Source organism: Gavialis gangeticus, unplaced genomic scaffold (genome assembly GCF_001723915.1).
Source record: "Gavialis gangeticus isolate Ggan-Ray unplaced genomic scaffold, GavGan_comp1, whole genome shotgun sequence".
NCBI classification, from domain to species: Eukaryota; Metazoa; Chordata; order Crocodylia; family Gavialidae; genus Gavialis; species Gavialis gangeticus.
In genome coordinates this window covers 12,873,783-12,887,345 of record NW_017729006.1, presented here as the reverse complement: position 1 = coordinate 12,887,345, position 13,563 = coordinate 12,873,783, and the positions used below count along the sequence as shown (strand labels likewise).

General features: G+C 42.2%; 1 protein-coding gene across 1 annotated transcript in view; it reads left to right on the top strand.

The window, feature by feature from the left end:
- Positions 1–13,563, top strand: part of ENTPD3 (ectonucleoside triphosphate diphosphohydrolase 3) — a 31,775-nt gene that overhangs the window by 8,860 nt on the left and 9,352 nt on the right. Inside the window, exons 2-3 of the mRNA XM_019508820.1 lie at positions 3,506–3,633; positions 9,230–9,347. Coding sequence (XP_019364365.1) covers positions 3,506–3,633; positions 9,230–9,347 — 246 coding nt within the window. The remainder of the gene's footprint in view (positions 1–3,505; positions 3,634–9,229; positions 9,348–13,563) is intronic.

Here is a 13,563-nt window from a genome sequence, read left to right as displayed (position 1 = left end):
ACATGCGCCAGAATAATTCTCTCAAAAAGCTTACCCAGGATCGAGGTAAGACTAACTGGCCTATAGTTTCCTGGGTCCTCCTTCCTCCCTTTTTTTGAAGATGGGAACCATGAGGTGGTACCGGTGGGGGAGCTGATCCGGTCCCTGCTCAGGAAAATGGAGGCAAAGAAGTTGTTAAATAGGTTAGCTTTGTCGTCTGGTGTGATGACCAGATTTCCTAGCGTGTCTTGCAGGGGCCCCACGTTACCCGGTACCTTCTTTTTGCCCCCTATGTATTTAAAAAAGGACTTCTTGTTGTCCTTGATCCAGGTAGTTAGTCCCAGTTCCATCTCCGCCTTGGCCTTCCTGATCGCCCCCCTGCAGCCCCGAGCAACCGCAGTATAATCCTCCCTGGTGATGGCCCCTCCCTTCCATTGGGTGTACGCCTCCCTTTTAGCTAGGAGATGTTCCCAGATGCTTTTGGTGAGCCATGGGGGCTTTTGCATCCTCTTGCCCCCTTCGATCCATGTGGGGAATCCCTCCCTTTGGGCTTGGAGGATCGTCTCCTTAAGGAGCGACCACCCTTCTTGGTTACCTGGCTCCCCTCCCCTCCAGGACCTCAGTGCCTCCCTGACTATTCTCCTTAGCTCATTGAAGTCTGCCCTCCTGAAATCTAGGGCTGCTGCCTTGCTGTACGCCTTTGCCACCTTGCACTGGATGGTGAATTCCAGCAGGCGATGATCACTGTCTCCCAGGTATTGATATGTTGACTCTATATCTAAAATATCTTGACTTCATCAATGAGTAATCATTAGTTAAATTAGAGAAGATAGGAATTAAAATCAGAATCACAAGGTGGATAAAAAAAACTGGTTAAGGAGGAGACAACAACAAACTGTATCAACAAGGAAATTACTAGGCCAGTGGGTGGTTACTAGTTGAATTCCTCAAAGATTAATCTTGTGATGACCAGTTTTGTTTAATATTTTCATCAGGTTGTGGCCCTGGCACCTATGATTATGATGAATAGTTCTGTTTTGTTTTTTAAATCAATGACTATTTGTGCATAGTCATGTAGGTATGAAAATAACAAGTAGGTGTAGGCTAATGTTATTTGAGGATAGCAGTGTTGAGAAGCACCCTCATTCACACAGGAGAATCTAAATAACATACAGGAAGAACTGCTGGACTTTGAGAATACCAGTAAATGTACTGACGAATTTCATTTCCTTTCTAAGTGCAAGATTGTATACTTAGAGAGTAGACGTAGCTATAAATTAGGAGTTAATCAGTTGGAAATGACAAAAGAAGAGAAAGACCTGGATGTATTAGTCAGTTACTGGATGACTCTGACCCATCAGTATAATGTGACCATGAGAAAGGCACACACAATCCTAGGAAATGTCAGGAAATAGGTATTTCCAGGAGAGGAAAGACAGTATTAATACCATTATGCAGGGCTCTGATAAGACCTCCTCTGGAGTACTGTACTGCAATTCTGGTCACCCAGGTTCAAGGCAGATGAACTTAGACAGGAACAAGTATGGAGAAAGAAAGATGATCGGGGGAATGGAGAGCCTATCTTATTAGAGGAAAGTAGAAGAACTTGGTTTGTTTAGCTTAGGTAAGGAAAGGCTGAAAAGAGTTGACTGCTTTTCGTGAATATATAAAGGTGATTAAATACAACAGAGGAAGAAGAACTATTTAAGCTAAAGGACAATATTGGGACAAGAATGTAAGAATTAGGCATAAATTAGCCTTGAATAAACTTAGCCTGGAAACTAGAAGAACATTATATTGTAGCAGTCTTCTATTGGAGTCTTATGTTGGAGCAGCCTTCCATTGTCAAGAGTAAAAAAATCCCCAAATTATTTTAAGATGGAGTTTGTATGATGTGGTTGCCTGTGATAGCAGGAGGCTGGACTCCATGGATGTCTCAGGATCCATCGGGTCCCATGGACATTTATATGTAAACCTATTGCCTCTGCACCAGCTTGGAGACCCCTACAGCTTTGCCATTGCTTCCCAATAATAGCTTCTAAGGTTCATCTGCCTTTAAGGGGGTTCCTCTGTATTAGAGAATACTTAAGACTGCCTTTGCCAGTATTATCTTCCCTTTGATCTATGCAGAGACAATGATGCACCTCTTCATCAATCTCCAGTCATACTCCCAGCCTGTTAATTCTGCTCTCCTCTTCCCTATCCCCTGTGCCTCCACAGTTGCCTTCCAGGGCAAGCATAAAGTTATTGCTTCAGAGGCACTGAAATACCTTTCTGAATAAGGAGAGACATTTGCCCAGGCAGGATCACCTCTGGTGGAAGAGATAAAGGGTTAATAGTAATTACAGTAATGAAAAAACAAAACAAACCCTCCTTGAACTCCTTGGAAACCTTATTAGGGGCAGCAGAAACAGCATACAAAAAGAACCTTTACCTTTGAGTTTAATTTTCACATCTACACTTAGGTTGACTCTAAACTCTTCTGGGTGGGGCAGTTGTTCCCTTACTCATGCGTAAGGCATGTAGGATACCTTGGGCACTACATAATAATAATACTCTTTGTACTTGCCCACCCATAAAGCTATCTTGAACTTCATTAATGCAGTTAGTCAGACAGTGTCTGCTATATGATTCTTAAGTCATCTTTGGATCATATTTAGACAGTGCACTGTGTGTTACTTGACTACTATGAAGACACTGAGGTTATGGCTATACTAGTGATCCCAAGGGCATGACTGAGAAACAATGCTTGCTCCCTCTCAGCATGTGAAAAATACTGCAAAAATGTTCTTTCATGCCTGGAGCTTTTGGGAACATGCCTGTGGATGTTCTTAGGATCTTAATCTTGGGTGTGCTCCTGAGAGCAATGTATAGCTGTTCTAATGGCAACTGCACACAACACTTTTTCAGCATGCAGTGTGTGCAGAATAGAAGCAGCAAGGTGATGCTTGTTTCTCAGCGATAGGCTAAGGCGGTCTTTGTTAATCATTTTAGATTCATGACACCCCTTGGAAAATTCCACCTGTTAGTTTAAATTCTTTTTTGACTATGAAAAAATAAAGCAATTCTTCTGTTGTAGAGAACTCAGAAAGACCATAACCGGTCAGAATGTTTTTGACACTATGAATTCCTATTTGAAATGTCTGGGTTTATCTTGTGAAACATGTTTGCAAACCTAATAGCAGTAACGTTGTGTAATATCCTGTGTAATACCCTGTGGCACCCTTGAAAGGATCATGTGGCACACTGCTTGAGACTCACTGCAGGAAAAGTGTAAACATCCTTTTGCATTACAAAGGTAGATTAGTTGGTGCAAAGCACCTTTTCTAGCGAGTTCCTGAGAAAACACAGGTACTCTTGTAGCTGCCAATTTTGTAGATCATCTATGGATAATACTTTCTTTGGGAATTCATCAGGAATTTTGCCTATTATGGACTATGGTTCAGCTCTCTGAATTCAAATAGAGTGAGGAAGAGTAGGATGTGCCTTTAATGTCCCTTATATGGATTTTCCCTTTTCATTTTAGGCTTCCGAGTGCTCTCCAGAAGTCCAACCATTGTTGCTTTGGTATTCCTTCTTCTAAGCATCATTGTTATTATTGCTATTACACTTATTCAGATCAACCGAAAAGAGGTCCTCTCTCCAGGACTGAAGGTATGTTTTGAAGGACAGAAGGAAATGGAAGAGTTTGATAAATTGTTGTTTAAAAGAATAATAGTGATAATCTCTCTGATGTGTTTTATGTAACAATCCCAACACATTTTACTAGCATTTAAGAGTTAGAGTCTCATATATCCCCTGAGCTAAGTATTATGGTCTCTATTTTGCCAATAGAGAGACTGATACTGAGAGACCAAATGAATTGCCCAAGGTCACACAGAAAGGCAGTGGCAAAGCTGGGGGGAGGGAAGCATCCCTCATTCTTAGTGTTTTAGCTACTGAACAATGCTTCCTCTGAATCTGAGCTTCTCTATGAGAAGAAACAATTCCCTTTATCAGTCCAGATTGAGGCTTTGCATTAGTAGTTATAAAAAGTTGTTAATTCGTGAAATGATTTATGAAATTATTTAGCTAATGGCTAATTTTGGCCTCAGATAAGCATCATGTGGAACTTAATGTGCAATTAGAGTCACTACACCAGTTAGGACTTGTTAGCTCCATTACCCTTCCTTCTAGCAATACCCATGTGAAAGGGTGTGTAAATCTGAAAAGTTTAACTGAAGTACTTTGGAAGATATATTCAGACCTTGTTTTCAGCTGCAAGATGGTTAAAAGGATATGTGTGCAGACTTAGAAGAATTGATACTTAAGAACAAAGTAATAAAAAATAAGCCCCTTCCTGAGAAAGTGTGAGTTCAGATCCTTTGAGTCCTGTGCTTTGTACAGCTACCAACACATTAAAGGAGAACAGTCCCACCCTGACCTAGTGCTGATGTGAAGTCCTCTCTAAGATCCCTAGAACAGGGGCAAATTTTGTTACCGGGAATTCCTGGTAGCAAAAAACCAGCGCAAAAAATGGCATGAAAAAAGCAGCATGGCACATGCAAAAAGAGCATGTGCTGGTAGACACGGAGGTTTGGTCCTCCTGAGAGATGCTCTGACTGCTGGACAGAGTATCTCCACTCCTTTAGTAATCCCCCGGCTCCTCCAGTATGCCATAACTAGTAGGAGTGGGGAAAGGGCAGTTTCCCCAAGGTGGGGCTTTTTGCCCCACACTAAAGTGCATGTGTAGGGGCATGCACTGCAGCAAAAAGTAGTGGCACAAATTTGTGCCTCTGCTTTTTTTGCCACTTCAAGTGCATGCCTCTGTATGTGGGGATGTGCCTCATGGGTTTATAAAGCCCCTCTGCTGATGTATTGCTAATTCCATGGTTGCTCATCATGATTCCTTTTCATAGGGCTAAGTCAGGGATGACTTTTCTGTAGCACTGAGGTTTATGGAAATTATGTTTTCAGGGGACTTGCTGAACAAACTTAAGAAGGTACATTATCTGTCCTACTCTGTTCCCTTTGTACCACTTCAGAATTCAGCTGTGATCATCAAAAATAGTTGTTTTGAAAGGACAGCTTTGATCCTGAGATACAGTAATGTCCTAGAATAAGCAGCTTTTAAGTGATAGCTACTGTGGCCTAAAGTTACTTTTAGTACCCTAAAGCTTTTCATGCAAGGGTTTCCAGCTGTTTGTATGCACATAAGTACAGCTGCTCTGGAGCATGAATTTGGATTTGAGGAGGCCTAGCATCTTTCAACAAATGTTCCTCATTTGCAGGACTGATTGGGTTCTTTGGCAGGAAAGGAGGATCTTGAAACACCAGTCACTGAAGCCCATAACACATATGCTGATGTGACAGTGTTTGGAAATGAAAGTATCCTAATATATGTACTTGCTTGAAATCAAATAGCTATGGCAATAGCAAAAAGGAAAACTATTGTCTTTTTCTTTACAAGTGACTTTGTTCCTTCTGCTTCAACTAAGCACAGAACTAAATCACTCATAACATGACCTTCTGGAGCACGGGCTATTGCATAGTAGTACTTTTCCAGGTGCATTGATAAAACTCTGCCTTCAGGGTCATGTTTCTACTATACATATAGGCAAGCATTACACAACACGTGTCATTTTGGTTTCATGCCTGTTGGAAGAGCTGAGACTTTCATTTTTCTAATCCAGTAATTTGTGAAGGATTTACTAACCCATCAGTTTAGGCTAGGGCACTCAAAGGGCTTGAGACTTGTTCAAATATTGTGAAACAAGAATGATGAAGGAACTGTAAATATTCTTCAGTACCACGACTTAGAAATAAGTGTGGTATTAAAAACACTAGCTTTGAATTTAGCAAGCCCTAATGCCTAGAAATATATTTCTTTATTGATAGAAACAGCTTCTTAATCACAAGTTAAAGTGTCCTATAGTTTTATCCCTGTCAAATCATTTTTGTCATCTGGTACTTGCTTTTGATTGTGTTCTGAATGTGGAATAGCAAGCTGTGGGCACAAACTGGTTGATTCAAGAAGCTTTGACCATGTTCCCAATTGTGGTTCTTAAAATTCATTTAAAATCTATATAGTTAAACGGGAACAAGCCCCCAATATGAACATACTGGAAGTGGGTCCCACCTTTGCTGTAATTATTTTATTTTGCATTAGTAAATTACCAAATTAAGCCAAGCTGATTTAAAGGAGGGTTAACTGTTTTACCTGTGTTCATTCTGCAGGGTTGCATCTATTTAGCTAGACTGAGTTAAATTGTGCAAGTTTTTGAGATAGACCAGGCCTTTGTAAACTGGTCAGCAGGTTGCATCAGAGACATCAGACCTGCCTTGCACTTTATTTAGCTTTTGTACACACTGGGCATGTCTACAAGAGACCTTTACTGTGCATTTGACTAATTAACTGCACAGTAAATGTCTCAGTGTCTACATGTTCACCCCTATTAAGGTGCAAAAAGCTAATAAACTCCACAGCAGGGTAGGGCTTGGAGTTTTTCTTTACAAGTGGAGATTTTTCATGCACAGCAGTGCACATGGAGATGCTGCCCTAGCTGGCTGGGTCACAGGGTGTTTCAGCATGCGGCTAGCCAGCAGGCAGCCCCCATGCAGAAGCACCTTTGTGCATCAGCCAGCCTGTCTGCAGCATGTGGAGCGTGGTTGGAGCAGCTATAGATTGGCAAGCTGACCTGCCAGCCCAGGCTGCTCTGACCAGACTCCACGTGCTATGCACGAATATACTCCGGAGTAATAAACTCCAGAGTTTATTCGTGTGAATTAATTGCATGTGTAGATGTGAACACTGGGTGTAAAACACTACCAGGTTAGAATGGTAAAGTATTATACCCACTGTGTACAGGCATAAATTATTACACAAACTTCTGACAGTGGAATCTACTCCATTAATCTATTTTACCAGTGTCAGTGAAGTGAGGGGGGAAAAATAGAATTCTAATATGGTGACTACAACCATGGTAGTGCCTCTAGCAACAGGAAAAGCTGCATGACAGAAAATGGAAACATTCTGTTCCGTCAGGCTGTTTCTCTTTTCTTCATTCTCAGTTCTCCCAGACAACAATGGAGTTCCACCCCCTTTTTCCTTGATCAGTTTTCCCTTTTTGCTTTCTTAACTAATCTTACAATATATTGTACCAAATAGATGATATACTGATCATCCCTGAGTATTTGGGATCCCCAGCTTTCCACCCCCTCATGCTATTCTCTTCTTGATTGACCTTTGTCTCAAAATTATGTTGTTCTAGTCACAGACTGTCTTCCGCACTCCCACAATGCATTTAAAATGTAGGAAGCCCAGTTTCACTCTCTCCCATATAGCCCAGATTTGGCTTAAGCAATGCTTTAAAAATAGAATGTTTCTGGGAACAAGAGAAGAAATGACAAGAACAGAGGAAAAGGCAACAGAGGAAGGGAACAAGGAAATCAGGCCTCAGCTTGTCAGTGGTACAAGTAATCAAGCCAGACTGATATTTTTTAATGTAAAAACAGCCACAGCCAGACACTGATTCTCAAATGCAAGTAAATAAATTGGAAAAGTGAGGTACAACCCCCACATTTGGGTTAAAACATTAAAAAGCATAATTGATGATAGGAAGGAGTATCAATGGGAACTCCAAGTCCTCAGTTATCATGAGTTCCCTGTCAATGAGATTCTGGGGGTTGTAAATAAACTCAGTAACTCTGAAGCAGATAAGGGAGGTCTCCATCATCTTCCCTTTCCAGGTGCATGTAAAATGGGGATGATGATATTACTTTGGTAAGCCTGATATTATTCTGATAATGATATTACTCTGCAGACATTTTTTTTGGCTAGGGACTTTTTCTTACTATGTGTATGTATGTTGTTTAACACAATGGGGCCCTCATCTGAGGGGGACTTTAGAACAGATTGTAATGCAAGTAAAGAATCATACAGTTAACATTTGATTGCAGCAACTGATAAGAACAGCAACCTCTTACCAGCATTTTTTCCCTGGGAATATTCTGTATAGCATGAAGCCAGATGACACTCTGTATACCATGAAGCCAGATGACACTCCCTATAACAGCCAGAGCTGCTTAGGAACAACAGCTAATCACCGTGTTGCTAGTAACAGGTATTGACTGGAATAGAATCGTAGAAAAGCGGACGGGACCTCAGGAGGTCATCTAGTCCAATCTGTGCAGGATCATCCCTGTCTAAACTATCTTAGACAAGCATTAGTTTCTCGGAGCAGAGAGTAAATCCAAACTGAGAATATCCTATTTCCTGGTTTTCAGATATCCCTATAATGAGAGAAGCATTAAAACTTACACATATAGTGAATACTTTTATACAGCAAGCCAAACCCATCACTAATGTGCTAGTATTGATATTAGCAGCTTTTGTACCAGTTACAAATCAGCTACAAAATAAGGAACTAACCCTATTTATTTGGATTGTATTTCAAAAGAAACAACAAAGGTCATCTTCTGCTCATGCCCAGGACATCCTGGGCCTCCTAACTGCACTGCACAATTATACATTAGCACTTAAGAGTCAAGATTTACAGTTCTGATTGCTAAGGGAGTAGGTACATCTCACGAGATATATGAGGCATCTAGATCTTTGTAAAGAATTTAATATCCCAGACAATCATTCATTATTCCATTTATTGTACAGAACTTCAGTCTGCAGCTCAAGCAAGCATGCCTTCTTCTGTTCTTGTAGTTTTTGTTAAACTGAAAGGGATGAGTGGAGACTATGATGGCTGTAGAAGACAATTGAAGTTTGCCTTGATAGCATTTGTATGTAGTAGAGACAGGACATAGTGCCACACCTGGAAGCTATAGTAAGGACTAGAAATAGTAGTACCGGAATTGGGTTTCCTATGAGGCATATAGTCATGTGTGTGTGCCTGTTCTCGTGATGTACTGAGCACACTCACTGCCCATTGACTTCAGCAGTGATTTGGGGTGATCTACATTTTACAAAGTCTTCATGTGCCTCACTGCAGAGTTTGGGCCTGACCCTGAAAGGTAGAGTGCTCTTTCCATTCTCACTGAGTTTGTATTTAGAGATGCAAAGATGACTCTATGTGCTGCAATTTTTTTAAGGAGTTGTCTGGTTTATGCTGCGTGTGTCGGTATCAATTGCATGTCAAAATATTCTTATTTTATTAAGCACGTCTGTGGCACAATGACACACATTGAAAGTCATGGAATGCTTTATAAAAAACAAAATACTGGCAAACTCCTGGACTCTGAACTGTAACCATTTTTTCAGTATGGAATAGTGCTCGATGCCGGATCATCTCGGACTACTGTCTATGTTTACGAATGGCCAGCAGAAAAAGCAAATGATACTGGAGTAGTAAGCCAGACCTTCAAGTGCAACGTGAAAGGTGAGGATCAAATGGAGATTAGTGAATACAGTAATAGTCTGGTGCCAAAAAAGTTCACTTTCTGAATTATCAGGCTTGATTTTTTTTTTCCCCACCCCCTCCCCATGCCTTCAAGCTCGATTAAGTTCTAGGAAGTAGGGGCTGATATGGATATGGTTACAGTTCTTCAGTGCCAACCCGGGTCCTGGTGATAGAGTAGACTGGGAGCTACTCTTGTGTAAGGCAACTGAGGATCAGTGTACTGGAGCTCTGCTTTTCCCTGAGCAATCCTTTACATGCCTCTTGCCTCTCCTCAGGTTTGGGGGCGATAGCTTGAGCAGGAGCTGCCTGTTCTTAACTTACATGAGCTCCCTTGGAGAGAAAGCTGATTGGCATGAAAGGGCCAGATGGGGCTAGAGAATTTGGCCCTGTAATGTTCTAGTTTCCTCAGCTATTCTTTGAATTGGAGGGTTCTTGTACAAACAATTAAAAATCATCACTTTAGTAGTTGTTTCCTGGGCCTCTGTACTGAAACTGCCAGCAAGGCTACAGATTTTTATTATGGTTTTGTGAAGTGGATTTAATCCATTAGGAACTGGACAAAAAAAACTCACACGGGGCATTAAACAGCCATCTGATAACTGACAAGTGCTATTGATCTGGGCTGGTGTCATGTCTGATCTTGAAATGAAATGCTCTGTTCTTTACCAGTCACATATTTCCCTTTGCTTGTTATCTAGCTTCAGCTTTGGCTGGATAGTTTTGCATACCGGTGGGTCACCAAATTAATCATGAAAGTAATATTCTCTTTTTTGTTTTCAAAAAAGCAAAGGAATCGCAGTCAGGGCTGATGTGCAGATCTGGCTGGAAAAGCTGATGCAGGATCTGATTACACTGTGGTTTGCTGGAGCCAGTGCTATCACCCACCCATTCACAAGTGTACAAATTCATTCAGTAACTAAGACTAGCCCTCAAAACATTTCAAGGCTTCCTTAGGATCAGATTATACTGGGGGTCCTCACCTCTTTCTGAGGAACTGAGCACCACTCAGGAGCAGACCTGGGAAAACAAGCACTTTTAGGGCCAATTTAGGTAGTTCTTCATCTATTTCAAAACATGCCTTTGTGCTTGGTTTGTGATTTGTGCTGAGGGGGTCTGTTTTCTTTTTCTCTTTTAATTAGTTCAATTAGTTGATCCAAAAATACTCTGTGCCCAAGTCAAGATTACAGCCTGTGAAAAGTGGGGCTTCAGTGAATAAATATAATCCCAAAAGTATTTCCTTTACAGGCACAGTCTTTCTATAGCAGTGATAGGAAATTTTAATGGAAAGTATAAGCCTCTGAATTCATAGATTCATAAATTGTAAGGCTGGAAGGGACCTTGGAAGATCAGCGGGTCCAGCCCCCCTGCACCAAGCAGGAAAGACAACTGGAGTCAGTGACCCCAGCAAAGTGACCGTCCAGTCTCCTCTTGAAGATTTCCAGGGTAGGTGATTGCACCACCTCTGGAGGGAGCTTATTCCACAGTCTGGACGCCCTAGCTGTGAAGAAGTTTTTCTTAATGTTGAGCCTGAAGCAGTCTTCCAGGAGTTTGTGACCATTGCTCCTGGTTTTCCCCAAGGGTGCCCTGGTGAACAGTTGTTCACTGAGCTCTTGATGTACACCCCTCATGTAGCAGTAAGCTGCTACCAAGTCCCCTCTCAGCCTTCTCTTCTTCAGGCTGAAGAGTTCCAGGTCCCTCAGCCTTACCTTGTATGGCTTGCCGTGCAAGTCTCTGGTCATATGGGTGGCCCTTCTCTGTACTCTCTCAAGCTTTTCCACATCCTTGTTGAAGTGTGGCGCCCAGAACTGGGAGGCAGTACTCCATCTGTGGTCTCACTAACGCCGAGTAGAGTGGGAGAATCACTTCCTTGGTTTTGCTGGAGATGCATCGATTGATGCATGCCAGACTATTATTTGCCCTGCTGGTTATAATGTCACACTGCCGGCTCATGTTCATACTACGGTCTATTATTACTCCCAGGTCTTTTTCATTCATAGTACTAGTCAGATTGATGTTGCCAAGCCCGTAGGTGTGCAGAGGATTTTGTCCCCAGGTGGAGCGCTTTACATTTCTCAAAGTTAAATCTCATCTGGTTCCGATCCACCCAACTTGCCAGCCTGTCTAGGTCTGCCTGTATCTGCAGCCTAACTTCAAGTGTGATCACGCTTCCCCATAACTTCCCCCACATCCAAATCATTGCTGAAGATGTTAAAAAGCACTGGACCAAGCACCGACCCCTGAGGGACACCACTGGGCACTTCTTGCTAAGACATGACAGATCCGTTCAGTAGAACTCTCTGGGTCCTATCCTGCAGCCAGCTTCCCAATTATTTTTCCCATTTAATGTTTAACTGAAAAAAACCCTTTGATTATCCCTTAATATTCTGGGAAATAGCGTCTCTGGGAAAGGACCACATGCAAGCTATTTGGATGCATTGATCTCATTTCCAGCAAGTTAGATGTGTATGAGAGAGGGAGAGACAGGCTAATCAACTCTCTTATGAGACATTTGCTGATCTGTGATATCAGCCCTGACCTACACAGATGGCTTTTCCTTTCCTTCTCTCTCTCCAAAGTGTATATCAATGCTGACTATGTAAAAACCTCTATGCCAGACCTTTTCTGGAAATGGATATTTAGGGTGTTGCTTCCTGATAAGTTTAGAGAAGCAGTTTCTACCAGCCATTCTCTCCGCAGTGCTAATATACATGCAGCCTGCCAGGAGTTTAAAAAAAGTGTAGAGAGGAATTTCACAGTGTACAGAGCACAGAAGAACTTCAGCAGGGCTTGTCAGGTGGTATATCTTTACATGTTGCAGAAGTGGCAGGCTGCCTACACTAGTGTATCTAGTGGATGCACATTGGCATCTCATGTCTTGACTAATTAAGAATGTTGCCCTAAGGGTTTTTGGTGTGAGAAAAAATGTATAATGTGTAATGCAGCGGAGCAATTCTGCTGCTTTAAAAATGCTGAAGATAGCACTTTTAAAGTTTGTTTTAATTAGGGCTTTTCTCCCAAGTGGAAAGAAAAGAATGACAGAATGTGAAGGGCCAGGGGACCATGTACAGTGATATTATTTGAATCTCTTCAAAGGTACCTCATGGTCACAGTAATGAAAGCTGTGCCAGTCTCCCATGATACCTAGTGTGAAATGAAGCCAAACTAGACACTGTGAGGGAGGAAGTGAAGACAGGGAGGAGCAATAATCCTGCAACATGTGTCTACCTTTCTTCCCTCTCCTACTTGAGGGTAGCAGCTAGGCACAGACATGAGTGAGGGCTTCACAAAAATGAGCAGGTGGTGTGGGAGGAATCAATTCAGTGAGAAACATTCTCCAATTAGTACTGTGAGAAGAGTCCAATCTATGTGAATACTGATCTAGAGCCAGAACCAGCAAAGAACATAGGCACCTATTTCCAAAACTGTCTAGTCTGGGGGAGTTGTGGGCATGTGCAAAACCAGAATGTCTGTTGCCTATAGTGCTTCAAAGTCAACTTTAGTTCCATGCACTTTGGCAGCTTGCATTGAACGAGCCAGTCATCTCCAGGACATTTCATTACTGAATTGTGACTCTAACACTTTCAAAATAGGTTCTGGGTTTTTTTTTAAATTAATGCATGGGACTACGTGGATGTAGTCTTTCTGGACTTCAGTAAGGCCTTTGACACTGTCTCCTACCCCATCCTCATTAAAAAATTGGGCAACTGTGGCATTGACGCCTACATAGTCAGATGGATTGCAGATTGCCTGAAGGTTCACACTCAGAGGGTGGTGGTGGAAGGGTCATATTCAACCTGGGGAGAAGTGGGCAGCAGAGTCCCCCAGGGCTCAGTTCTTGGGCCCGCGCTGTTCAATCTCTTTATCAGTGATTTGGACAACAGGGTGAAAAGCAACCTGTTTAAATTTGCTGATGATACCAAAATTTGGGGTGAGGTGAGCACGCTAGTTGGGAGGGAAAGACTGCAGCAAGACTTGGATAGGTTACAGGGATGGGCTAGCAAAAACAGGATGCGCTTCAATACTGACAAGTGCAGGGTGCTGCACTTAGGCAGTAGAAACCAGCAGCACACTTATAAGATGGGAAACGACCTTTTTGAGAGCATGGAGGCAGAAAGGGATCTTGGAGTCATTACTGACTCCAAGATGAACATGGGCCGACAATACGAGGTCACGGTTGGCAGGGCTAACTGCACCT